General features: G+C 32.8%; 9 protein-coding genes across 11 annotated transcripts; 5 read left to right on the top strand and 4 right to left on the bottom strand.

Moving 5' to 3' along the window:
* Nucleotides 1–476: 476 nt before the first annotated feature.
* On the bottom strand, nt 477–1346 carry LOC139089527 (brachyurin-like). Its single transcript, XM_070639081.1, has 3 exons — nt 1166–1346; nt 830–1108; nt 477–775 (listed from the first exon to the last, which is right to left on the bottom strand). Exons 1-3 carry the CDS (start codon nt 1344–1346, stop codon nt 477–479), a joined length of 759 nt encoding a protein of 252 aa, XP_070495182.1.
* A 5094-nt stretch (nt 1347–6440) lies between these two features.
* Nucleotides 6441–8573, top strand: LOC139089579 (tubulin gamma-1 chain). The gene is made up of 4 exons (XM_070639143.1): nt 6441–6575; nt 6643–6755; nt 6810–6899; nt 6958–8573. The coding sequence occupies exons 1-4, from the start codon at nt 6527–6529 to the stop codon at nt 8065–8067; spliced, it is 1362 nt and encodes a 453-aa protein (XP_070495244.1). The 5' UTR covers nt 6441–6526; the 3' UTR covers nt 8068–8573.
* On the bottom strand, nt 8265–12005 carry LOC139089576 (uncharacterized). Its single transcript, XM_070639141.1, has 4 exons — nt 11785–12005; nt 10031–11695; nt 9070–9197; nt 8265–9002 (listed from the first exon to the last, which is right to left on the bottom strand). Exons 1-4 carry the CDS (start codon nt 11840–11842, stop codon nt 8640–8642), a joined length of 2214 nt encoding a protein of 737 aa, XP_070495242.1. The 5' UTR covers nt 11843–12005; the 3' UTR covers nt 8265–8639.
* A 403-nt stretch (nt 12006–12408) lies between these two features.
* Nucleotides 12409–13109, bottom strand: LOC139089580 (large ribosomal subunit protein mL41-like). Its single transcript, XM_070639144.1, has 2 exons — nt 12924–13109; nt 12409–12861 (listed from the first exon to the last, which is right to left on the bottom strand). The coding sequence occupies exons 1-2, from the start codon at nt 13016–13018 to the stop codon at nt 12471–12473; spliced, it is 486 nt and encodes a 161-aa protein (XP_070495245.1). The 5' UTR covers nt 13019–13109; the 3' UTR covers nt 12409–12470.
* Nucleotides 13110–13147: 38 nt separating this feature from the next.
* LOC139089577 (RNA-splicing ligase RtcB homolog) lies at nt 13148–14967 on the top strand. Its single transcript, XM_070639142.1, has 4 exons — nt 13148–13288; nt 13347–13459; nt 13516–13618; nt 13689–14967. The coding sequence occupies exons 1-4, from the start codon at nt 13205–13207 to the stop codon at nt 14907–14909; spliced, it is 1521 nt and encodes a 506-aa protein (XP_070495243.1). The 5' UTR covers nt 13148–13204; the 3' UTR covers nt 14910–14967.
* Nucleotides 14968–15216: 249 nt separating this feature from the next.
* LOC139089575 (putative molluscan insulin-related peptide(s) receptor) lies at nt 15217–20505 on the top strand. 3 transcript variants are annotated; one of them, XM_070639140.1, is made up of 9 exons: nt 15217–15575; nt 15948–16098; nt 16159–16300; nt 16357–16437; nt 16600–16892; nt 16950–17155; nt 17214–17370; nt 17429–18877; nt 18947–20505. In XM_070639140.1, the coding sequence occupies exons 2-9, from the start codon at nt 16073–16075 to the stop codon at nt 19296–19298; spliced, it is 2706 nt and encodes a 901-aa protein (XP_070495241.1). In that variant the 5' UTR covers nt 15217–15575; nt 15948–16072; the 3' UTR covers nt 19299–20505. The 3 variants fall into 3 exon arrangements, 2 of the variants coding, with proteins under 2 accessions (XP_070495241.1, XP_070495240.1); XR_011544312.1 differs by lacking the exon at nt 15217–15575 and having other exon boundaries at nt 15613–16098; nt 18947–19349; nt 19489–20505; XM_070639139.1 differs by lacking the exon at nt 15217–15575 and having other exon boundaries at nt 15613–16098.
* LOC139089526 (chymotrypsin-like protease CTRL-1) lies at nt 19384–22853 on the bottom strand. Its single transcript, XM_070639080.1, has 7 exons — nt 22827–22853; nt 22661–22748; nt 21554–21943; nt 20425–20476; nt 19983–20289; nt 19767–19908; nt 19384–19644 (listed from the first exon to the last, which is right to left on the bottom strand). The coding sequence occupies exons 1-7, from the start codon at nt 22851–22853 to the stop codon at nt 19436–19438; spliced, it is 1215 nt and encodes a 404-aa protein (XP_070495181.1). The 3' UTR covers nt 19384–19435.
* An 857-nt stretch (nt 22854–23710) lies between these two features.
* LOC139089297 (arrestin domain-containing protein 3-like) lies at nt 23711–25809 on the top strand. Its single transcript, XM_070638788.1, has 4 exons — nt 23711–23914; nt 23980–24021; nt 24180–25124; nt 25186–25809. Exons 1-4 carry the CDS (start codon nt 23839–23841, stop codon nt 25317–25319), a joined length of 1197 nt encoding a protein of 398 aa, XP_070494889.1. The 5' UTR covers nt 23711–23838; the 3' UTR covers nt 25320–25809.
* On the top strand, nt 25732–27677 carry LOC139089296 (arrestin domain-containing protein 3-like). Its single transcript, XM_070638787.1, has 5 exons — nt 25732–25871; nt 25975–26016; nt 26099–26200; nt 26252–27112; nt 27175–27677. The coding sequence occupies exons 1-5, from the start codon at nt 25796–25798 to the stop codon at nt 27306–27308; spliced, it is 1215 nt and encodes a 404-aa protein (XP_070494888.1). The 5' UTR covers nt 25732–25795; the 3' UTR covers nt 27309–27677.
* Nucleotides 27678–27679: the final 2 nt, after the last annotated feature.

Raw genomic sequence — 27679 nt, 5'->3', positions numbered from 1 at the left:
CTTTGTGAAATAACAATTTCAATAATTCAGTTCCCATCACTTGCCAATTCATCGAAATGCAAATTAGAGCTTTTTAATCAATTTATAATGTTTTATCTAAATGCTAGGCAAGTATGCATAGCTTTTACTGAAGGTTGTAAGATTGATTATAAATAATTTTAGCATCAAATATATTGAAGTCTTATGAACTGTAATATGATAGATGGAAGTAGGGTTTGAATGGGATTCCTGCAATTGCCTATCAGCGGTGTATCATAGAGGGTGCAGTAGTTAAGGGTGAAGATGCATGATACAGAAGATGTATATATACATTGAAAATAGCATGCGACCAGAAATCGGGTTCTGTTAGATCAGAGTCAGCATCAGGTATATTCATGATCAGCAATAAAAATCAGCACATACAATAAAATATTCAATTACTTTATTTATCAATATCCAACATAATCAAAACAAACAACAAAATCTCAAATCTGCATTCATTCCAAATTCTCTGTAATGAAGTCATCCAAATAGTAAGTGACTCGTGTAAAGATACTAGGATGGACGCCTCCACAACTTTCTTCTCCTTTACTGACTATACCAATTTGAATATGTTGACCATCATCTTTAATTACTACAGGTCCACCAGAATCTCCACCGCAAGTTCTTCTGCCTTCCTTACCAGACATACAAATATTTCCATCATCGATTCTTATGTGTTCCTTTGCGCAATGATAGTTGCTGATGATTGGATTTGTCACAGCATGAAGTGCTCCAACGTGATCATGTGCATTGTCTAGGTATTAAATAGGTTTAATTAAGGAAGCACTTTTGAAGACAAAGGACTTACCAATTTCACCCCATCCTGAAACTAGAGCATGTTCACCAACAAAGGAGGTATCTTCAAGTCCATATGGTAATTTGACTAAGCCAACATATTCATTGAGTTTGAATGGATGTGAAAGTTTAATGATTCCAACATCATATCCCTTGCCATGACCCCATAATGGATGTGGATACAAATCACTTGACTCAACTCTCCGGAACTGACGAGATTTCTCATGAGTGTTGTGTTCATGATGAGCTCCAACATAGACATCAACGTAGTCTCTGTCTTTTAAACAGTGAGCTGGAAGCAAAACATTGTTTGATTATGGATATTGAGGATGAGTTTTAGGTTCCTTACCTGCTGTTAGAATCCGATCAGGTTTCACAAGGGATCCTCCACATTTACTGATCTTACCATCACGATGAACAAATAAGAGAACTTGATATGGAATGCTGTTTGGCTCAACAGCTGCACCATTATGAATAGCGTAAGTATAAGACACTAATGCACAGAATGTAAATGTTACAATAAACTTCATCTTTACAATTGGAAGTTCTGATAAAAATGATGGATCTCCAGCAACTTACTTCGATTTTATATTGAAATTTTTCATTGAATATTAAGGAACAATAAGCAGTTTAATAATTAATTCTCCATTGTGTGCAAAATAGAACTTGATTAAGACGCTAAATGAAGTTATTACTGATTAATTGAAGGAAGAAATGACTGTCAATAAATATTTTTGAAATCATCACTGCGCACTGTTTGACTTTGAATTTCACCATTGAGAATGACATACAAATGCTCTGATTGTATCAATCAAGGTCGGCTGTGATGCTGAGTTCATTTTACAATGAATTTTCCAATAGGAACAAACATCCAGAATTCACTAAATTTTCAACTTTCAAGCAAGTCCACAAATTTGCATATTAAATTTCATCAGAATCAAGCACGTGCGGTTTTGATCGAAGGCTGAATCGATTAATGATGAATTATTGGAAGCAAAACATGTGTGAGAAACATTGTTTTACTTCCGACAGATTTGTTGCTTGGGAAACTTTCGATTTTCATATTTGCATTTTACTTTTGAACTTTGTTATCGAGCAGCCTTAATGCCATAAAATTAAATTGCATTCAAAACACCTTAAAATGAGCATAAAATGAAGCAAATGGCAACAAAATTGCAAATTGATTAATAGGAAATAGTCATGAACTCAATTTTGACTTATTGATTTTCGTCCGTGCCTTTCAAAAATTATTTTTCACTTCCATTTCACAATTTCAATTTGTTTTTTATATCCAACAATATCCAGGTATCGAATATTATAACTGAAATTGTTGTGGATTAAAAATAAATGCACAGAGTCAAAATGAGGACTGAGTTTCATGTCAAGAGCATCAAACTTAATGTTTTTAAGTATGTTAACATGCACCAACATGTGAGTAATGCTGAAAGGTTTTGAGAATGGCACTAGAAATAAATATGTAGGTGGATATGCTGTTTAAGTGGAAATGAAATTGTAAAATTAGTTCAAAATTATTATTTGGCACGTGTTCATGCTGCTTATTTTGTGCAAGTGCAAATTTCATGCTCATTTTATTGAAAGCTTTCGAGTGTTTCAGATCAGCACTGACATCCAGTAAGGAAGTGTGAAATGAATGAAGGAGAATTTTGGAATAATTTGGACACCTTAGTGGACAAAAAGAATCCAGTCACAAAAGATGCAGGAAATAAGGATATAGAACGTGTTGGAACTTGGCTACAAGAAATTTCAGAACTTGATGAAGGAACTAAATCATCAAAGAATCAAGATAGGTATGCGGTTGCTGTGTAATGCATGAAAAACTTTCAATTGCTTATAAGCAGGAACAGCTTGAAACTTTTTTCAACTTGTGCTATAAAAATTCCGATTGTTGCTGTTCATTGAAGGAACAAGGATCGCGTGCAGTATTAGAAAAGAGCAAAAAATGAACAGAAATTGTGTGAAGTGCTTTTTATGAGGAACGAAATTGAAATTTATAGCTTAATTAGAACTTTCTTTGTGTCAATTGTTATAATTACAGAAATTCTAAAGAAGCAAGTGCGAAACCACCAAAATTAACACCAAAGATGACACGAAAGAAGAAGGAAGTGAATGACAAGGAAAAGCCAAAACCAAAACTTGGTAGGAAATGCACATTGGAAGGATCAAATGACGATAAGAAGCTTTATGTTCCGAGAAGAATTTTCGCAAAAAGGATGAAGTCCAAAAAGCTTAAGAAGAATGTCATTCCAATGAGTATTGGACCTCTTGTTGACTGCAGGTGAGTTCAAATGAAAATTTAATAATAGTGAGCTTTTCTACACACACAAAGAAAGCTTTTGGGAGAAAAAGTTCAAATTGTTCGTGCTTGTTGCTTCAGTTAGGAAGAAGAAGAAACTTTTTGTCAAGTTCAAGATCCTCACAGTTCTTTAAAAGTCAAGAACAAGAACAATGAAGAAGAAGGTGGCAAGAAAATGGTGGGTTGAGGATCCAGTTGTTTATGAGTAAGTCAACTTTAAAGCACATTAATCCACAGTAATGAAAGTGAAATGAAATGCTCAATAAAGAACGAGTTAGGAACCATTAGAATTGCCAAAAAAGAGTATAAATTTCCATGTCAAATGCACTGAATTCACATAAAACAAAGCCAGATGTATTTCACATGAAAACAACCCCAAATAGACAACGAATGGAAATGAAATGAGAATAAATAAATAAAAACACAGGCAAGAGAAATGTATTGAGTCAGAATTGATTTTCTGTGGATATACATCCAAGCAGCAAAAACAAAAGCTTTTCGTGATTTCACGGGCAATTTTAAAAGAGGAAGAATTGCTCATGAGTGTGTAGTATGAGCTGAGAGAATGTAGAGCAGCAGTTGGAAACAATTTTAAAGTCTTTAATTCTTCTTCCATTTCTTTCTCACACATTATAGCTTCAACCTACCGAGGGTTGCTCAGAAATTAGAGCGATTGATGGGGAGCAGGTGAGAAATTTCGACATTTGTTTCGTGCCTTGCTGCAATTTAGTTGGTGTCGACTCGTTGAGCTCATTGGACTCATTTTCCATTCCATTTTAGTATTGTTCGATTAACGGATAGGAAGTACATGTTAGATCTACAGAAGCGAATTCAAGAGGATTATCATGAGACTTTGTTGAAACGGATATCCAAACGTGAGGTAAGATTGATTTCCTTTTGACTACCTTAATCATCATCATTGAACATAAAATTCATTGCCAATAACATTGACGACGAAAATCAGGCTGATGAAGTGGAGAAACAGCTACAAAAATTATTGAATCCGCCAGAAGACATTGAAGACCTTGAAAGGATCCTGTTCACGTCACAAAGTATTGTATTGGTAAATATAAGCACAGCACATATTGACTTATTTGTGTACTTTATTGTCGATAACTGCCTGGTATCAGCATATCCATATCCAAAAATCCTCCTTCATTTTAATACATCACGTGAATCAGTTACGTTCAATTTTGGAAGTAGGAAGAAGTACAAAATGGAATACGAAGACATTTTACGTAAATGCTCGATGAATGCTAAGCTATAACTTTTGTGATTGATGTCGTTCAATTTTTTCTACATCATTATTCACTTCTTTTCAACTCAATTCTAAAAACCCTTTCGTCATTCGTCATGTCTCACAATATTTACTAACTTCATCGACAACGAAGAACAGCCAAAGTTCATTCCTCATTTTTTATCCTTTATTTCTGTGCTTTTTCATATCCAAAACATTAATAATGTCAATTAAATCCAATGAATCGTCATTAAAGAATCTTAAATTTCGTCAGGTAACGGAACTGGAAAGAGCTCGTCGAATGGGAAATGCAGGAGGTGAAAAGGTTCCAAAAAGATTAGTGAACATCCAATTGTTATGGTAAATAATAAGACGAATGCTTTACTGATGAGTAAACGAGAGAAATTGATGACAGTTAAGCAAAAAAATGCAACGGAACTGATAAAGCAAGGCAAACGATGGGAACGAGATAGACTGAGAATGGCAGAAGAAGAGAGAATCAACGAAATTGAAACGAAAAAGGATCGTGAAAAAATGCTTGAAGAACATACGTTGTACATCTTTGATCCTGAAAAGGCTGACATTATGGATATGACAAGAATTAAAAGCAGGAAGTTCACTGAGTGTGAAATTGACTTGAAGAACTTTTTGTTGAGTGAAAGGGAAAGCTTAAGGACGAGAAAGATTCTAGAGCAGGAACAAGAAAATCAGGAGAAACATCTATTGACTGTGGCTGAAGAAAGGTGAGACTAATGATGAACTATTTTGACTGTTCCTTAATGTTTTATTCCACAGTAAATTGAAAGGACAATTGACATCAGATATGTCATCATTTGAGGATCGTCAGGATGATGGAGATGGAAAGAAGGAGGAAGTAGCAATGGTTGGTAAAATAAAATTGCCAATGTCACCAGAAGAAATGAAACGAAAGACAGCAAATAAGGATGAAGATCCAAAAATTGCTCGATTCAAAAGTGCTGAGACTGTCCGAGAGATTTACTTACTTGCTGAGGGTATAATAGCTGGCGATGGTAAAAAAAGCAAATTATTGAAACAACTTAAACAATTAAGAAAATCTTTAAATGTTTCAGTTATTAAAGGTGCACAGTAATTTGTTTGATCACTTCCATTTCTCATTGCTCATTGGCATTGGACTCATCATATCATTCAAAATTTCGACATAAAAGTAGCATAAAGAAGCATAGAATTATAGATACGTAGAGGTAGATGGATAAATTCAGACTGACTGAAGCAGAATGTAGAGCATGTTTGTGATTCATAAAGCCGAAATCAATTCATAGTAAGACGCAAGACAGATAAGGATAAGGAACGACGAAAACGGAAACGAAAAGTGATTTATAACATGCAATGATTTTTTCACTTATCCATGACATGATATATCCCATCAAATCAATGTTGATTCTTATCGATTCATGATAGTTGTTGGAACTAAACTTTTTTTTCATTTCCTTTTCACTTCCTTTTTCATTTCACTTCATTTAAAAATAATCAGTGCAAAAAATAAGTAGTCATAAAGAACATCAAGTGATTTATTACTGTTTCAAGTGTTATTCAATTTAGACTATTTATAGACATTTGTAGCTAGTTCTTCTGTTCTTCAAAATTGAATATTTCCATGAATGCCACGACATTGGATATACCAAATATACATCGGCTGATTTCGAAAAAGCAATAATTTATTTGCATTCATGGAAGTCAAATGGTGCAAAAATAGAATTTAAGGTAATCCTGACTAGTTGTTGACTAATATTTGTAGACATGTCTAGTACCTTCATCGAAAATATATTAAATGAATAAAAGCAGTGATTAATTAATGTTATAAAATAGAATGTTTGAGTTGTGTTATTTTAGATTGCTGAGTCCCTGGCTGAACCTAATGAAAAGGTGTCTACAGAGTTCAACTACCCAATTATTGTTTCTAAAGTTGTATCCTTCTGTACTCTTAGTTCAATATAACGGCTTTGAAAAATTCAAATTTAAAATTAGTCCGTTATTGTGTTTCGTAAAAAGGCGCTAAAACGATTGTTCTGCAAAAATGCATTTTGAAAATACTTTAAAAATAAAGAATTAGCTTTGTTAAGTTTTTAATTAAATTAGGCATTAATACAGTGATTTTGTTAAGTTAATCAAAAGCAAAGATGCCAAGTGAAATGATAACACTTCAATTAGGCCAATGTGGCAATCAGAGTAAGTAAAAATGCGATTTATTTCTGGTATGTCGTTTTAAACAGTTATTGTTCCTGGATTCCGATAGTTGGTTTTGAATTTTGGAAGCGATTATGTCTTGAACATGGCATATCACCATCAGGAGTACTTGAGGACTTTGCTACAGACGGGCCTGATAGAAAGGATGTTTTCTTTTATCAGGTAAGTACTAATAATTATTTACTGGATCTTTTAATAGAATTTATGCAATTTTAGGCTGATGATGATCATTACATTCCGAGAGCAGTGCTTCTAGATTTGGAGCCTCGAGTTATTCATACAATAATGCAGTCACAATATGCAAAAGTAATTTAATTAATCGTATATGAATCATATTGCTAATTTTGCCCATTCAAATTTTTAGTTGTATAATCCGGAAAATATTTACTTGTCAAAGGACGGAGGAGGTGCTGGTAACAATTGGGCAAGTGGATTCAGTCAAGGAGAGAAATTACAAGAGGAGGTTTTCGATATTATTGACAGAGAAGCAGATGGAAGTGACAGTTTAGAAGGATTTGTTTTATGCCATTCAATTGCTGGAGGAACTGGAAGCGGTATGGGAAGTTACATAATGGAACGTCTATCAGATCATTTCCCAAAGAAACTTGTACAGACTTATAGTGTCTTTCCAAATCAAGATGAGATTAGTGACGTTGTTGTTCAACCTTACAATTCCTTACTTACACTAAGAAGACTCACCAGCTGTGCTGATTGCGTTGTTGTACTTGATAATACAGCATTAAATCGCATTGCTACTGATCGTTTACATTTAGAGAATCCATCATTTACTCAAATTAATACTCTCGTCAGTACAATCATGTCAGTAAGCACAACAACATTAAGATATCCATCATACATGAACAATAATTTGATTGGATTAACAGCACCATTGATTCCAACACCACAGCTTCATTTCTTAATGACTGGATATACTCCATTAACAACTGATACTGATACTGTCAATGTCCGTAAGACAACAGTGCTTGATGTCATGAGACGACTTTTACAGCCTAAAAATATGATGGTATCAACTGGACCTGACAAATCAAATCATCACTGCTATATTTCAATACTCAATATTATTCAAGGTGAAGTAGATCCGACACAAGTCCATAAATCACTTCAACGTATACGTGAACGTAAATTGGCTCAATTCATTCCTTGGGGTCCAGCAAGCATTCAAGTTGCTTTATCAAGATCCTCACCATACGTACAAAGCAGTCATCGCGTATCGGGTCTGATGCTTGCAAACCACACAAGTATTTGCTCATTATTCGAAAGAGCATTAAATCAATACGATAAGTTACGCAAACGAGGTGCTTTCCTCGATCAATTCCGTAAAGAAGATATGTTTAAGGAAAATTTATCGGAACTTGACGATTCTCGAGATGTTGTTGATTCCCTCGTTCAGGAATACGAAGCAGCAACAAGAAGCGATTATTTACAATGGCAAGCCAAAAAGGACGTGGAATAGTCTTCTTGCCGAATCTCTATTGCCAAAAATATTTTTTTTAAGTAGGCGTATTTCATTGATGACTGGATTTATTTTAATCCGTTTATTTTAATCTCACATTTTTTTAAACCTGCAAATTTAATTGTAATTTAAGTTAATTCAAGGATTTTGATGCCAGTCGAAAATATGCTGAAAATCATGCACAAAACGCTTACTGATTAATTTTTCATGTCCTTAATTGATTTATTCGTTTAATAAAAAAATCTCATTTTCAATTTTTTTTTCTTTCATATTTTGCACCAGGACACATTCACAAATGACGTTCAAAATTATTGGATGAAAATGGGGTTACTTAAGTTACATTTATGAATATTTAAAAAAGAAGTCTATTAAAATTTTAATAGGAGGGAGTCTAGATATCCAATTTTGAACGTCATTTGTGATTGATTCCCAAAAGGAAAATAACAAGGTTGTTTTAAATGATGGATAATGAAATGAATAATAAATTGTGAATAATATTATCAATATCTTCTCTTCTTTTTTTTCACAAGAACTGTCATCGATTTTTAGAAATCGCCAATATGCTCACTTTTTTAATTATTAAGGAAAAATTCGGTAAAATGGCATAATCCTACATTACTTATATTATCGTCTGATGTCGTCAGTATATGATCATTGAGTGCAATGAGTGTCGTGTCACTAGCTGAGCGTTTTAAATGAACGTCTGTAAAATTCTCAAGATACATCATTAATGAACTTCCGCTTGAAAATGATGCAATCAAGTGATTAGTTGATGTGACAGAGCGACTGACGAGCTTCTCATAATGTCCAATTTTAACTGGCAATGTTTGTATGACTTTCAGACTATTACTATCATGTCTATGAATACCAATTACTATTAATTTTCTCGGACTTAAATCGTCTCCATCAGTCAGATAAACCATGAAGAAATAATTCTAAAAATAAATTGGAATTGGAATTAATTAATATCAAGTCAATTGAATATAATTGCATTATTATTACTTCTTCAAATGTAATTGTTGCTAAATTGATGCCATAGTTTTTCATTAAATCCCATGAAATCAGTAAATCACCATGATCATAATTGAAAATTGAGACCTGTGTATCTCCTAGAGTTATAAGTTGCGAATCTAAAAATAGCAAATGACATGTTAATTGTGAATTAAAAAAATATATGTAAACAAGTCTGTAGGAGAATGTTCTTCGATATGTGCGAGACAGTAGGAAATGAAAAACATTGCGGAGTCGATGTGCTGTGTACGATGACTAAGGTGCATTTTTTTGAACTTTGACTTAATTTTCAGCGGCTTTTGAAATTTTGAATTTTTAACAGATTTTTTAAATTTGAAATTTTAGCGAATAATATTTTTGCCAATATTTATATACCCTGAATTTACGTTATAAGCCAGTGGCTTATCGGAAGAAAAAAGTTTTCAAAATCGCAAAAAAAGGCTTAATAACGAGTAATGGCTTAGTGAAAAATGTAAACAAATGAAGAAAAAACGAAAAAATTCATGGAAATCTTAAAAATTATTAATTTCTTCTAGTCCTTATAGTGTGTTTTTAATGGAATATGTCATTTAAAATCGGAAAATTTATTTTATCTAGTTTAATTAATGACTTTTTGGTAGTGGCTTATTAACGGATACAAAATTTTTCCTGAGTCAAATTTCTTTACTAAGCCAGTGGCTTAGTAACGAGTAGTGGCTTATAACGTAAATTCAGGGTATGTGGTCATACAGACAAACTTCGCCCCAAACAAAACTAACACTATCACAATTTTCCATTGTATTTTTATATTGTATTTTTGAATTTAAAAAATACGTTAATTTTTTAAAAATTCCAAAGTCCGTTAAAAACGCATAATCAATTTGATTATTTACGTATTGATAAGCTAATGAGTCAATCTGCGTCGCGCATGATTCGTAGAAGCAAGATAACGAAATAAAAACAGCACACTTACCTTTTGCACAGTACATTTGTTTTATTTGATAACTCAGTTTTGGAAATTGTCGGATGCTCGCTAGTTTGGCTAAGTCTAAATTCGGAGTCAATTTGTATTTTACAATACCAGTGATGTTGCTCTTTATGTCGGTAGACTTTTCATGCCACGACATAATAAAGTAGCTGCTGTGAGGAACAGTCGTATATTTAATATCATGTACAATACTTTTGACAGTATCTAAATGAACAGATGAGAATTTCGTCCGCTTTTGATCAATGTAGTAAATGTTGCAGTACAGAAATGCAATTGGACACATTTCAGGGTCGTCGAGATCTTTCTGTTTTGCCCTCATCTCGAGATAAATTGGCAGTGAGTTAGAATCATTGTAGCACAGCCGTTGATATTTATTGTCAGAATCAACTTGAATATCATGAAGTCGTCGATTAATTCTATCAATAAGCCTAAAGTCAGGTTCGCCTTTTTTAAGCAATGAGTTTAGTCGATGATATTCAAAGAAACTTATAGTATTAGATTGAAGACTTATCAATATATCGTTTTCAAAGAATAAATATTCCGTGATTTCATCCGTTAGTGGATTTGTCATTGACATATTCATACTAAATCTCTTTTGCAGCACTTCCTCCGTTTGAGAGAATTTTGTACACAAAATTTTATCAGGTACTAAAGTAGCTTCATCCGACTGACTTTTTGGGCTGTTATTATTTGCTTCCTTTATCGTAATTTTTTGCACCATTTTCTTCGGCGTACGTCTATGTAAGATTATATTCTTCCTCTTTGTATTATCGTTTAATTGAAATATTATGTTGATTTTATTATTAATTTTATTAATATTTTGTGAATCTTTTGATTCTGTCGATAATGTTGGTTGTCTGAGTGATGCTGATGCTTCCGGACTACTACTCTGTTCCTGTTTAACAACTGTCGTTGAAGGAGTTGTTTCAATTTCTTCATGCGCAACAATGACCTTCAATTCATCACGTTCACTTTTTTCTTCACAACTTTTCTTGTAATTTCCATCAATATTTAGTCGTTCTATTGGCACGGTTAATTCTTTGAGATTTTCCAATTTTAATGGTAATGGTGATTTAATAGTATTATCTTCAATGGCACTACATGAGGAATTTGTATCTATATCCTCATCCTCATCCTCATCATCTGTTTTTACAAGTTTCTCTATTTTCATGACCTTGGCTGGCCCTTTGTCATAATCATGACGTTCAAGTATCGATATATTAGGTTTAATTGAACGTCTATTAGGATGTTCCTTACGTTTAATTAATCCCTTATGTGATGACATATGTTGCTTATTACTCCCAGGTGTTGCATTTCCCAATTCTCTTTTAGCATTTTGATTTTGTTCACCAAATGATGATTGTGAAACTTTTTGTGAAATGTCAAGGCAATTGAATGATTTTTCTTGCGATGAAGTAATTGGTGCTTTAGATTTATTATTTGATGTATACTTATATGAATAATCTTTTCTTACTGATATCATACTTTGAACTCTACGTTGATGTCTCATTGATGTTACTGGAATATTTTCATTATCAGATTTACTACTGCTTGTACTGCTCATCTTACTGGATTCTGATTGTAACACACTCTTCCTTAAATCAATTGATTCCAAGATCGGCTCTTCCTTTATGTCCATCGGAAGATTTGCTAAAAATGATAAAAATATGTCATTAATTAATCTTTATTTCCATCTCACTCACTCAACATTGTTTATTATTAAAGGAAAAATTTATTACCCAATTTCATTTCCTCTTCCCAATTTTTTGAGGCTCTCTGAAGTAATCCCTTCTTCATTTTGTATTGTAATGGTGTACTTAAGTTTATTGCTACTAGTTACGATCCATTTATTCTTAAAAATAGTACATTTAATGCTTAAAAATTGAAATATGAAATAATAACTTGTTTTGCAACATACAGAGAAAATATACTGAGCGTCTAGCGGTAGAAGACTGCAAAACTTTTTTCCCAAATATGACGCACGGCTATTTAGGGGTTCGTCAAAAAAGCAGGCCTCTTTTTGGTTGTTTCACTCTAACTTTGCAAAGTTTTATTTTCTTCAATTTCTACAGTTTTAATGCACTTTTTTTGATGAATGCTAAAATCTACCATGTTTAATCAATACTTTTATATTAAGTAAACTCTATCAAAACTTGAGATTCCAAGAAAATTTAAAAATTTTATGTTTTTGAGTCTTTATGTTTCGGTAAAGTTTCGTTAAAATTTGAAATCAAAGTAGCCGTTAAAATTTAATTTGGTTTAAAATGATCGAATTAACGGAATTTAGACTTTTCTAACAGTTATGCGGTTTATATCTGTTCTATATCTCTAATCAAGTCATTTAATAAATCAAACACTTTGCATTAAGCTTAAAAATTTATTAAGACCTAAGTTTTCTATACAATCTCTATTAATTCATTAACATCTAAAACATATCTGATCCAGTTTTTCTTGCTTTAACCCATGCTTCCTCTGGTGTTAATTCCTCTTCAACTGATGGCTCCTTACTGGTTCCATCCTCATTCAATTTATCGTTCTTAAAGTCGTCAATGATTTTTTGAGCATAAATAGCATTAAATAAATCTTGGGATGTGAATTCTGACTGAATAACATCTGTTGCTTTATATGTAACATAAGGCTTAAACTTGCAGTCTGTCAAATCAGGAACAATTATTTCTGGCTTCATTTCTGGAATCTCCACAAATTGACCTCCAATAATTCTTCCTGTATCTCGTACACCTTTTTTATCAATTGGCATGTCTGGATTACTTAAATGTCGTTCTGCCTTGAATATCCTTGTTCCTCTCTTATTGTATCTAAAAATAATGTCAAGTTTTGTTAATTAATGTTAAATTTAAATTTTAAAAATGTGACTTACAAAAGGAACTTCCTAAAATTGCGTTTTCCATTTAATGCAGATGATGTTGAGATCTGCCTTCTGCTAACATGAATTAACGGTGATAGATAATTCATTTTTAATTAATTTATATGCAGGTTTATGCTTTTATTTAGGAAAAAATTTAATGTTTTTAATCAACAATTTTCTTCTGTTTATGTTCGAAGAAAATCCAGGGCTTAAAAATTAATTTCGAAAAATTAAATTCGAAATTGAAATCAACAAAAATCTTTAAAAATAAATTTTAATTAATTTTCAGCACAATGGTAGTTAGAAAATATGAAGAGGAGCTCAAATATATTGAAAAGATCACTGACTATAGTTGGAGGATCAAGAAAGGTTTCCAGGTAAGCTGTTAAGTGCTTATAAAATATACCGGCACTGATTTCACAATTTTACTTTCAGGAAAATATGAATGTTGAAGGAATTTTCTATGTCAATAAGAATCTAGAAGCATTGATGTTTGAGGAACTAAGAAATTCATGTAGATCTGATGGAATAGGAGGCTTTTTGCCAGGGTAAATTGAATAATTTTAGAATATTTCAAATTTATCTGATTTCATCATCTATGTAGCATGAAGCAAATTGCTAATGTTGCTGCCCTGCCTGGAATTGTAGGAAGATCAGTTGGACTGCCTGATATTCACTCTGGATATGGATTTGCTATTGGAAATATGGTAATTACTAGATTTAATCATTGGATTTACCGTTAACTTTAAATGTAATACATTTTAATCATTTCTGCAGGCGGCATTTGACATGAATAATCCCTTATCAATTGTAAGTCCCGGAGGCGTAGGATTCGATATCAACTGTGGTGTCCGTTTACTTCGTACTAATTTGTTTGAAAAGGATGTTAGACCAGTACAAGAACAGTTAGCACAGTCACTTTTTGATCACATTCCCGTTGGTGTTGGATCAAAAGGAATTATTCCAATGAATTCAAAAGATCTTGAAGAAGCATTAGAAATGGGAATGGATTGGTCATTACGTGAAGGATATGTTTGGGCAGAAGATAAAGAACATTGTGAGGAATACGGTAGAATGTTGAATGCAGATCCATCAAAAGTTAGTATGCGTGCCAAAAAGCGTGGATTGCCACAATTAGGAACGTTAGGTGCTGGTAATCATTATGCTGAAATTCAAGTAGTCGATGAGATTTATGATAAATGGGCAGCAAGTAAAATGGGAATAGAAGAGAAAGGACAAGTTTGTGTAATGATTCATTCAGGATCTCGAGGATTTGGACATCAAGTGGCAACAGATGCACTCGTAGAAATGGAAAAAGCAATGAAAAGAGATAAAATTGATACAAATGATCGACAACTAGCTTGTGCTCGAATTCAATCTGAAGAGGGACAAAATTACTTAAAAGCTATGGCTGCAGCTGGAAATTTTGCTTGGGTTAATCGCAGTTCCATGACATTCCTTACTAGACAAGCATTTGCTAAACAATTTAATACAACTCCTGATGATTTAGACATGCATGTAATTTACGATGTTAGTCACAATATTGCTAAAATTGAGAATCATGTTGTTGATGGAAAGGAAATGAAATTGTTAGTTCATCGAAAAGGATCAACACGTGCATTTCCACCTCATCATCCTTCAATTCCTGTCGATTATCAACTTACTGGACAGCCCGTCCTTGTTGGTGGAACGATGGGAACTTGTAGTTACATTTTGACAGGAACTGAAAAAGGAATGACAGAAACTTTTGGATCAACTTGTCATGGAGCAGGCAGAGCACTTTCTAGAGCCAAATCTCGACGAAATATTGACTATTTAGACATTCTAGATCAGATGAAATCTAAAAACATTGCAATTCGAGTTGCATCACCTAAACTTGTTATGGAAGAAGCTCCAGAGTCTTATAAAAATGTCACAGATGTTGTTGACACATGCCATTCAGCTGGAATCAGCAAAAAATGTGTAAAACTTCGTCCAATTGCTGTAATTAAAGGCTAAGAAAATTATTTTTATAAAATAAAATAAAATCTCCAACTGATTGTGTTTAACCAAAAAATATGCTTGTTTTTATTATTTATTCAGTACTTATGACATGAAATATACATACTTAGTCTTACTGAAATGTGAATCAAATTAAAAATCTGATAAAATTTCAACGGCTTTTTGAAATTTAAATTTTAATTATGATTTTGAATTAATGCTCTGATTAAAATAAATCTAGAGATTAAAAATGAAGGCAATGGACGTTGGAAATATGAATGTACGAAGCTTTTACTTTCAACATAATATCACGAACGTTCAGTTCTCCTTTGCGATTATACGGTGGCATGGGTGGATCACCAGATTCAGATGGCATTCAGACTTAGGTTATGTTTTTTTCCGTTGAATTTTGAAAAATTTTATTTAACGAAGATATCATAGAAATTAATTAATTTTTCTCATCTTAATCTAGTGAAATATGTGTCATCAGCAAAAAATCATAAATGTTGTGCGAACGAAGAAATCAAAAAAGTGAAAGGTCAAAAATTCTATGTTTAGCAGATTGCGTTGTATTATTTGAAGCCGAAAGACGAAAAAGTGTCGTAAACTTTTAATTATTTTACAAAATCTGTGAGTTATCTATGTGATTTGTTTACAATACACTAGAAGCAATAAGATGATGAGGTAGGTATTTACTTAATATTTCTTGCTACATGCTTTATACAAAATCTCATCAATTGCATTCGAAAAATTGTGCACTCCTTAAAATTAATGTAATTAAGCACACAAAAATATATTGTACAGCACGCATACATACATTCAGCAAGTCACAATTTGATTCCAATTCGTTTAGTTCTTTATTTTTCGCTCTGTCGTTCAATAAGCTAGTCGTATCTCCGCGAAGAGGCTATTTTAAGTTAAATAAATTATGTTGGAAGTAGTTTTAGTTCCAACAATATCATTTTAATTTACAATAAGTACAAAAAATGAATCTACTAATAGTTTTATTGGTGATAATCATTAAACCTGTGATATTAACACGTTATGTCTTGCAAGAACATCCATGTGAATCGATTAAAATAACTTCGTATGATGGTTTTGACCAGCTAAACAACTGCACTGTGGTATATGGATATGTTTGCATTGTATTTTCGTCATTTGGTGAGTCTTCAAGCTATAACATGGAAAATCGAACATTTCCACTAAGGTAACATGCTGCTTATTACGATTAATCAATAATTTTCCTGAACATTCTTGTTCAATTTAGGGAAGTAACAGGTTTCATGATATTTTATGATATTGATGATATTCACTCACCTGGAAGTCTCTTTCCGAATTTGACAATCATACGTGGAATGCGTCTGTTTCATAACTATGCACTCGTAATAGCTGAAACTAGATTCCAAGAGGTAATTCCTAATTGCTTTATCGACTCCAGACACTCAAAATTACTTCTTGTTTCTAGCTTAATTTTAGAAATTTATTAAGAATCAGTCGCGGTTCAGTCAGACTTTCCGGACAGAATCCGAGACTATGCATGCCAAAGGTAAGTATATCAGCAGTAGTCACTTGAATTATATTAATATTTAATTGATTTAATATGAATCTTTCCATATCTTTCATTTCTAATAGTATTTCCATCATTTCATATCAATTGACTTCTTGACTTTGAATTCATTTTTATTACTCTTTTGATCATTTCTTTCAGATTGATTGGGATAGTATTATTATGAGTGGACATGTCGTAATGATTGGTGAAAATATTCTCAGATCAGATTGCGGTAATCAGCATAACAATTGTCATTCATGTAACAGAGGATTATGTTGGAATAATCACATGTGTCAGCGATTTGATCAAGAAAATACAGTTTATGGATCAAGAAAAGTTTTGTGTCATCCATTGTGTTTAGGAAAATGTGTAAATGAAACAGCTAAAGGATGCTTCGCTTGCCGTGATATATCAGAATTAGGTGAATGTGTCCAACAGTGTTCAGAATTCAGGTAATTGTCACTTCCTTGAATATGAATTGTCTCATTTCTCACAAAACTTAACTTTAGGTTTCTTAATGCTGAAATAAAGAGATGCATTACAGGTGATGAATGCATCAAGGCAGGGAAATTTATTCACGGCAAAGATTGTGTCCAAAATTGCCCTGCAAATTATATGGTCAAAATGAAAAAGGACGAAATGGTTCCATTAGATCATTTCTGTGTTCCTTGCCTGGAAAAATGTCCTAGAATCTGCTCAAATGTTCCAGAAATTAGTAAGTCAAGCTAGGCACTAGGTAATTCCGATTGTTATTAATGTGATTATTCTTACAGAAACAATCGCCCATTTGGAAGCATTAGGAAGTGGTTGCACTATAATCAATGGAAGTTTAGAGATAAATTTCAACGAAGATGCTCACAATTTGACTGCTGAATTGCAAGTCTATCTAGGCGACATTGAAGAAATTCATGGCGTGCTAAAAATCCACAGGTATAAAGGAAATGCGTGCATGCAAAGAAAACAGAATAAACATATTGTGTGCTTACAGATCGACACCAATTTCGAGTCTGTCCTTCCTCAACAAATTACGACTTGTGTTTGGTCTGAAAAGCAACAAAACAGCGCCTTACTCAATTCGTATATTTGAGAATCAAAATCTTCAATCAATTTTTGACTGGAGACTTAGAAACGGTAAGACATTAGAATTAAGACATGGTGATGTTCAGATAAATAACAATAATATGCTTTGTGAGAGTGAAATTGAAGAGTTTAAGAAGATCCTGATACAAAGTAATCCAACGAATATGCCAGAGTACATGTCGGACAATGGAAATCTTAAATCATGTCGTAAAGGAAATATTAAAGTTTTTGAAAAGGTTCTTTCATCCGATTCAGTCGAAATTGCTTGGTTTGATATGACACAGCTTGAAAATAAGGATACGAAATATGGATATATCCTACAATACATGACACTTGATGCAAATGAAGAGAAAGAATTTGAGGAAAATATGCTCTTTGAAAGAGATATGTGTTCATCTTTTGGATGGGAAAGTCAAATCTTAGAACAAGAAAAAATAATCGATGCAAACAAGGTTCACTTCCCTAACGCAACAAAGTCTTATATTCTATCCAATTTGAAGCAATTTACAACATATGTATTTACGATTCAACGCTACTTGATTGATACATCATATTTCATCATCAATCCAGACTCAAATAGCTCTGTCAGTGGAATATCAGAACCGAAGAGATTCAAAACATTAATGAATATACCATCAAGGGTGAGAAGGTTTACGGTACCTGTTAAAACATCAACTTCAATTACTTTAAGCTGGAGTGTATTAAAAAGTGAAGAATTAGCCATCAATAGATATTTGCTGTATTATTTCGAAGTTCCAGTGATTCAAAGTCAACTCAATATACGAGATTATTGTCTGGAACCAATAGAATATGAAACATCTTCAATGGTAAAAAGAGAATTAGTACATGAAATTGATAACAGATGTTGTTCAATATGCTGTGAAGAAGTTAAACATGAAGTGGAAGAGATAGAGACGGATGATGATGATTTTGCTCAAGATATTATCAAATTCAGTGAAAAGTCTCGAAGATCAGATCCAGAAAAGCACAGAGCAGAGTTTAAAAATAAACCAAATTTCCAGCAATATAGATCAATAAGTGAAGAAATTAAAACGTATACAGTCACGCATTTAAAGCCATACACATCATATGCCTTTCAAATTTTTGCATGTGCTGCACACTGTGGAGAATATGAGTTGCTATACATGAGAACTGCTTATGATGAGAATTATGATCAAATTGAACTGAATCCATTAGATCAGGAATATCAAGGCACTGATTTTAGAGTAAAGTTTAATGAACCAAAATTGAAAAATGGTGCAATTACAAACTACATTATTGAGATCAAGGAAATCAATGATCAATTGCACAAAACTGAATGCTTTTCGTGTCAACACTTTATTGGAAATTCATCTGTGTAAGTTTAAACATAATCATATCCTGTAAAACTAGAATTTCCATCAGTTTTGTTTTTAAATACTTCCAGATATGTTGAAAAGGACATTTTACCAGGAGATTACATATTTCGAATAAGGGCTGTGTCCCTAGCACAAAAAGGGCCATTTACAGATTGGCACCGCTACAAAGTCATCGATCCAGACGAAAAATCTTCAATTGGACTGATTATGGCAATTTTAAGTTTTGTATTAACAGCAATTATTATAGTTGCAATTTCGTCATATTATAGGCATAGAATCAGAATGATTTTAAGGCATCATGAAGATAATGATATTCTGATGAATGAAATGGAAGTGATGCATTTTGATGATTCACCATTTCAACACAACAATAGTCAATTTAATCAACTAGCAGTCATTAATGAGCATGATGATGAATGATTTTAATTATCTCAGATGCTTATCAGTTACAAGTCCAAATCTTAGTTCTAAGTATATTTAATTTATTTAACTTTTTATTTCTTGATCTAAAAAATTTAACATATCTCATTCCATTTTTAATAAATTAATGACACATTTCATTCCACTGGAACGTTGTCTTGAATCCAATTATAAAAATGGGCAACTGAAGTGTACACGCTTGGTATCCTTAAACCGCCGCAATTCTCTGATCCGAAGCTCATTATACCTATCTGATAAGATACTGAATTTTCAGTAATAAACAGTGAACTGCCTCCAAAGCCGGAACATACGTCCTTTCCTTCACCACCTGCACACATCCATTGTCCTAAAACATACACAAGTTTAGTGCATCACACAGACATTAGATGAAGTAACTTCAAGGATGTAAACTTAATTTGACCAGTGACTAAATAGTCAGAAATGGAACTAATCTCAAAATAAATGTACCTTCAATGGACTTTTGTGAATCTAAAGCACCAGACGATCCATAAACCCTTAAACATTGATCCCACGACGCTAACGGAAGCTCTAGGTATTGCATCTCAGACGATCGAACATTTGACAATGAAATTTTGCCCCATCCAATAACCTTTAAATAAACAGAATACATGTTATTAATCTCAGATGATAATAATAGTCACATATAATGCAAATGACAATTACAGTTGCTCTTTTTCCAACTGTTAATCCAGTACGGTCACGTTGCAAACAAATTGGCTGTGCGGAAATGGTATAATTAATTGGTGTTCTAAGTATCAACAAAGCAATATCATGATGATATTGTCCATTGATATAGTCTGGATGGACGACAACATGTGATATAGCATGATTAATTGCCGGTGGTGCACAAAAGCCGGATTCAGCGCAGTCTGGGTCCTTGCTATAATCAAATTCACCAATTCTAACAGATGACAGTCTATGTCCATCAGCTTTAGCAAGTGCACAATGTGCAGCTGTGAGAATCACTCGTCTAGATGCAAAATGAATACAAAATAGGCAAATTAGATATAGGTACGCTAGATTGTAGTAAAAGTTAGATGCTCTTATCGCTAGATCTTCACGTTCATTCATTTTTTACGCATTTGACTTAAAAACAGTTGCAAACCTTGAAATAATTGAGCCAGTACAGGGATATACCAAATTTCCCGTATTTAAATCTGTGAAGTAATCAAAATATAAAAAATAAAGTTATTAAGGCTTTTAAATTTTTTGATAATTGCGCAAATTGATTCAATAATGAGCTTACAATAACATTTCAACGGCAATCAGTAAGTGAATCAAACAAAAGATTACAATGTTTTGTGATACATCAATGAGCACAATTTTATGACTGTTCTACAAAAATTTTTCGTCAATTATCTGTTTGCAATAATCGATGATAAAAAAGTGTATCATCATTGCTACACAAAATAAACATGCAAAGTTACGTAAGAGTCAGACGCAACATTTTACATCTATGCGCTTTTAATTTATGGAAATTTCTAGCGTAGTTTTGCGGAACTAATGCACTTTTATATTCAGTTTGGTTTTTTGTTATTCCTATGAATATAATGGATTGCCAAAAATTGTGATTCTAGATTCTAGGTCAGTTCTAGATACTTGAGTAGATACGAAAGTACAGATGAAAAAGTATGGCTTTAAAGAAAGTTCATGTATCTTAAGTAAAATCAGGCTCTAAAACTTCTAAAAACATTACAATTCTCACTCATAAACAGTCTGTTTTAACGATCATTTGTAATTTAAATTATATTTAAATGTAACATAGTTGTTTATCCCGTTTAAAGATTCAGTCTGTATTCGAACTTCAAGCAATACACATCGATATCATTATTGTAAAACCTAAACACAATAACAAAACAATCTTTTGTAACAGAAGAAGGTCTTGAATATCATTTTTCATAGTCTTAATACTTGGTAAATTTATTCCATTATCCTTTTAATGGAACTACAATACATACTCTCAATTTTGGATATTAACAGAACTTGACCAAATTTAACAAAATTGCTGTATCACATCAGTAACTAAACCGTCAAAAGTTTTTGTCACAAAATTAAATGTCCACAAAAATTGTGAATTGCGCTCTAAATGGCAATTTTTCAACAAAGGGCATTAGCTTTTTCTGTGTTATCAAAAAAGCTATTTTCCTAACAAATTGTTCTGACCTAATTCGCACGTAGAATATTAAATTGAATTATTATGAATCATCTGCAAAATTCCCATGTTTAAAACTTACTTTTGAATCCTACTCGAGCTGCGAACGGAAATGCGCCAAGCTTTTTATAATAATTTCCCTGAATTAATGCCTTTCCACAAGCTCCGGATAGTTTGTCTTGATAATTATTAACGTTATTTGTATTTGTGCTCTCTCCTTGAAATGATGGGGTCGTGTAACTTACTGGACAGCAAATAAAAGGCTCATAGTTCTGATTTGCACCACAAAATAAGCTACGATCACTATTATAGCACCTTGATGTCGCTTCAACTAAGAGTTGAGGACAATCACGTAATGCAACGCATTCATTTAATCCAGGACATGCAAGACGATATGTTGCTGCTGCATTTATCGCCCTTCCTTCACGATTCTCACTGTTTATATTTTCCGTATCAATGATAACATGATCAGCTATTTTATATCACAGAAAAAAATTTGATAATCAAAATTTCGCAAACTTTCTAAAGAAATTGGAAGTAACTAAAAATAACTTTTCTACCATTTTCACCTGCAGAACAAAAATTTATAAAATTTCCGGTACTTAATACCATAAAAATATTCAACAATTTTAATTTCATTTTCACTTTTATGACCCTTTCGCTTTTATATTCTATTCTCTATTAGAACTTTCAATTTCACTTATACGAGAATTTTTCCGACTGATCGCGGCTATGACTGAAAGCTCACTACCTCTATTTGCTGTATTCAACAGTATTGCAGACGAAAATTATTAAAAATATTTTCAAGCGAATAAAAAATCGTTTAGATTTTCAGAATAGAGAGAATCATCATCATCGGAAATATTTGTTTTCCGGTCTATATTGAATACATATACATGGTCCGATGGAAATTCAAATTGTACGTTTTGTGCATATGAATTATTTTGGCATGTCTAATAACTCTTGGTTCTAAGAAATATGACTTGAGGTTTTGTTGCTGGATGTTTACTGGATCTTGAAAAATTACAATTTTCTCTATGAATTCAGGAACTTTAAGTCTCAAAACTATTCCCAATTGACCATTAATGAATTTAATACACCTGCATTATTTTCATCCGTGTAATCAACAAACGCAATGCTTAGAATTCTCATAGAGAGAGGTGCTGCTCTTCGACAGCAACAAAATTACCTTTTTTTGCGATTTCATTTTCATTGTAAGCGTGTAATTTCCACTGACGATCATAATGATGATGATTCTCTAACAATGCGTTCGACTTCTAATAAATTTGATCATCGGTTGTGTTGCCATTGAACTAGTTTGAATATTTATTTGCTTTAGTGATGATGCGTCGAACAAAGCTAAAATGAAGATAGAAATACATTCAATTAAGATGTTGAGGAACAATGAGACTTTTTAGATATAATAAAAATGATGCGACCTTGAACTTCCGATTGGCAAAATTATTTTTTAATTGACGTTCTAAACATGTATTATAAGTTGTTGATGTTTGTTACAATTTATTGACTGGACTTAATTTGATTCTGATCTGAAAATTTTGATTGTTGATGGTTTTAAAAACATTTTAATCCATGCAATTATGGAAGGATTATTTTGTTGTATTTAGGTAACAAGGAATGTCGCGAGAAGGTTGCAGGGAATACGACTTGACATTGGGTCAGCTTCGGAGTCGGACTTCGACTTCCCCGATTTCGGCGAATTCAGAAGAAGCGGATTGGTTTTGGACTGGATACCCTGAAAAATCAGATCAAATTTAATTGCCTATAAAACACTAGTATCATGCAAAAGTGACCGCCAAACTCGCCAGATTTAGGGCAAAATGATAAGACTTAATGCAATTTGCAAGGTTTTTATCTAATAAAATGTCTCGCATTTCCATTATCAGTATTCAATCAGATAAAGCTTTACATATATCAGGGTAAAAAAAGCAATAAATTTATGATGCATTAAATTGCACCTGTTATTAATTCACGGTAATTATATTGACACATGATAATGCTTAGATTCAATGATGAGTCAAATTATTCCGTCCTTGAAAGACCTTAAACTAAAGCTTTTTATAGTCACATGTGAGAATTCTTCGTTGCTTTAAAACTATGATTTTCCAAAAATTTCAACATTCAAATCCAAGAAGAAAACATCCAGTACGCACAACAATCTCCACACATCCCCAAAAAACAACGAAAACTATCAAATTCTTTATGTCCAATACATAAGAATTGTTTATTCCAATCGCAGAATGAATTGAAACATAGTAAGCTGCCGAAAATATATTACGTAGTACGTGGCGTATGTGCTTCTGCAAATAAATTTAAATTTAAGTTGTATTTTGTTTAAAAAACTTAAAAATGACGCATATAAACTTAATTTTGGAACCTCCTTCAGAAAGAGGAACTGTTTATTATCCAGGACAAGTAGTCAAAGGTAATTTTGATGTTATTAATGTTTAAATGACTGAATCAATCAGTTTTTGCATCTTATCATTTTAGGGACTGTCGAATTATTGCTGGAAAGTACAAAAAGTTTTCGAGGTGTGTCTCATCTTATGAATCAATGCTTATTTTAATGAAACATCCATAAATTCAAGAATTTCAAGGTCAAATTTATTTTGACCTCAGAGCGTCGTTCTCATTGTTTCGTGATTGAAACCAGATGCAATTAGATTTCTTCTTATTTTCTTTGCTTTTAGGATTTTATGTGACAGTATTTGGGCAAGCAAGAGCACATTGGACGGAAACGAGATCATCAACAACTGGAACTGGAAAAAATCGCCGTACAACTCATCATACAGTCCATTTTGAAGGAAAAGAAATTTACTTAAATTCAAAAACTTATTTATTTGGACAAAGCGGTGGATCAGCATTTGATGTTCAGCCAGGAAGTCATAAATACAATTTTGCATGTCAACTTCCTGAACAATTGCCTGCTACATTCGATGGAGTACATGGAGAGATTAGATATTACGTCGAAGCTGTCTTAGACATTCCATGGCGTTTTGATAAGGAAGTTAAAACTCCAATTACAATCGTCAGACATGACGACTTGAATCTCTATCCAGAATTGCGTGTAGCACAAGCGGTGGAAGAAGTAAAAACTTTCTGTTGCCTGTTTTGTGAATCTGGACCATTGTTGATGCAAGCAACTATTCCACAATCTGGATTTGCTAAGGGGCAGTACGTTCCGATCAAAATTCATTATTCCAACAAAAGCGATACTGATGTTTTAAGCACAAGTATCAAATTGAGACGATTAATTAATTTCAAAAGTACAACTCCTCATGAAAAAACCAAATCAGATAATGAAAAGATGGTAGAAGTAAATTGCAGAGGAGTAAAGGCAGGAGAATCAGTGACTTTGGAAAATACTATTGACATTCCGAGCATCATGATGAGTTCAAATGGAAGATTTTGCAGAGTTATTCAAATTGAATATTTCATACAAGTTGAAGCTCACGTTGATGGATGTCACACGAATCCAGAATTATTACTTCCGATAACAATCGGTTCTGAACCGCTAAGAGTTGACAATCAATATGCTATCACACCAGGTGCGAATGTTCAAATTCAACCCATTCAACCGCCTGTACAATATCAACCATCAGCACCTGTTGAGGAACAATTCAAAAATGATTTACGTGAGTGAAATTTTTATTCTAAACTAAAGCATGTTTAATGTTTTCAACATCTGTTTTACAGCTCCAAGTTTCGATGAAGCTATAAAAATGCCGATGCCTGAAAACTCAGCATTCATGCCACAATCAACATCCGCGAATCTCGGATGGAATGTTTCTACGCCTTCGGCTCCACTCGCCGAAAAAAATAATCTCTAAGTGCTTTATTCACTTCATACATTTTCGCATTTATTCATGATATTAATGTCAGATCTAACATGTGCCTTTATTTTTTATTAATTAAGTGTTTATGTCTACGATATACATTTGTACTACATTTTTAACATACAATTAATGTCACTAAAAGTAAAATTATGCAATATTTTTCCATGTTTTAATAATGATAAGATAACACTTAATGTAAACAAAATTCAAAACAGTGATTCCATGTGTCGATTGGTTAGCAACAATGGTTTTTGTTTTATCAATTGACCTATGCTCAACATCAGCTATAGATAAAACATGGAAAAAGATAACAAAACATTCAACATAGATCAGTAAAACATCGGATGCAAAACATTAAAGCATTGAACATTTTTCAGTCTTTTACGACAACTGGATCAAGTCAGATGCAGTAAAATTTATTTTTCGAATATTTTTATAACTTTGTTAAGAACTTAAGTAAATAAATAATAATGACAAAAATCAATTTACAACTAGAACCAAATCCAAATGGCCAGCTGATTTACTTTCCTGGTCATTTTCTTAAAGGTACTTTATGCGTAGCCATGCGTAGTTATTTCAATATCACGTTAAAAATAGATATTCGTACATATTATGTATTACAACTTTGTATTATTTTTTTGAATTTCAGGAATTGTGGAAATGACTCTAGATAGTGTTAAAAAGTTTAGAGGTGCTTATATCAAAAACAAATAAGAAGTAAATTAAAAAATCTGAAGGACAGATATATTAATAAACAATTTTTCGTTGTTTAGGCTTTCATGTCACGATTTATGGAGAAGCAAGAGCACATTGGACGGAAACACGTACAAGAACAACTGGTTCGGGTGAAAATAGACGAACTACAACTTATACAGGTATTTAGAATATCCTTTTGAGAAACAGTTAAGTCAATGACCGAATTTTAGTCCATTTTGAGGGAAAGGAAGTATATCTAAACTCGAGAACTTATCTCTTTGGTCAAAGAGGAGGACACACATTTGAAATACAACCAGGAGTTCATAGATATGAGTTTGCATGTCAACTTCCTGACCAACTGCCTTATACAACTGAATTGAAACATGGACACATTAGATATTATGCTGAAGCTGTTCTTGATATTCCTTGGAGATTCGATAAGGAAATTACAGCGCCATTTACAGTTGTCCGATATGATGACCTGAATCTGTTCCCTGAACTAAAAATTGCACAAAAGTTTGAGGAAGTGAAAACATTCTGTTGTCTCTTTTGTGAATCAGGTCCTTTAATTGTGACCGTTACAATTCCTTATACTGGATTTTGTGGTGGCCATCCTGTACCCATAACAATTGATTATACGAACAAAAGTGACGTTGATGTCTTGCGGACCAAATTAAAGTTAAAACGGACAATCGCATTCACAAGCCATACGCCAGAAAGAAAAACAAAAACAGACACAGAAAAAATGGTTGAAAAACTGGTTGAAGGAATCAAAAAGGGAGATTCCAAATGCATTCAAACAACTTTCGATATTCCTCAAACAATGATGTGTTCAAATGGAAGATTTTGTCAGGTTGTAAGAATCAGTTATGTGATGGAAATTGAAGCAGAAGTTGATGGATGTCATTCTAATCCAGAGATAGCGTTTCCAGTTGTTATTGGAAATATACCTCTCAGATTCGACAATCAATTTGTGCCACCACAAACTTCGATTGAACAACCACAAATGCCATTTCAACAACCTTTTGTGCCTCCAGTTCCTTTTGTTCAGCCATCAGCACCTGTTGGTGATGAATATGCGAACGATCTACGTAAGCTTACTTAAACTATTAAGCAAATCATGAAATCCTAATGAAAATTTGAATATTTCTAGCTCCAACATTTGAACAAGCAATGAATATGCCCAAACCCGAATGTACACCATTAGTACAACCACAACCATCACCTTCCGGAAATTTTGGCTGGAACATTGAAGTGCCTAGTGCACCAGCCAATGAAAAACAATAAACTATATGTACCTAACCTCAAATGTGTGCCTAGAATATTTTGTATTGTAATCTTTTGCTTGTTGTTTAAACTATATGTATGCTTAAACTAGTAGTGGCGCCAAACATTTTTGGAAATGTCATGAATCGTATTCGGTTTTGGTCGAAGCTTACTGCCTACCACTGCCTTATCCTATTTGAGTCAAGTGCATTTTATAGTTATCAGGATATACAGATTTGAGTCACAATGATTTATATATGATCAACATAGTTTTATGAGTAATATATTAATTACTCAGTGCTCTAATCAAGTTATACAATTTAAAAAACACGAATAAATAATGTAAAATACTCAAAAATAAAATAAAGCTTGTATACATTCTTGATAAGATA

The sequence above is a fragment of the Chironomus tepperi genome, unplaced genomic scaffold (genome assembly GCF_022539635.2).
Source record: "Chironomus tepperi strain 1889 unplaced genomic scaffold, CSIRO-AGI_Ctep_v1 contig_177, whole genome shotgun sequence".
Taxonomy (NCBI): Eukaryota; Metazoa; Arthropoda; class Insecta; order Diptera; family Chironomidae; genus Chironomus; species Chironomus tepperi.
This window is presented reverse-complemented; position numbering and strand designations above follow the sequence as displayed.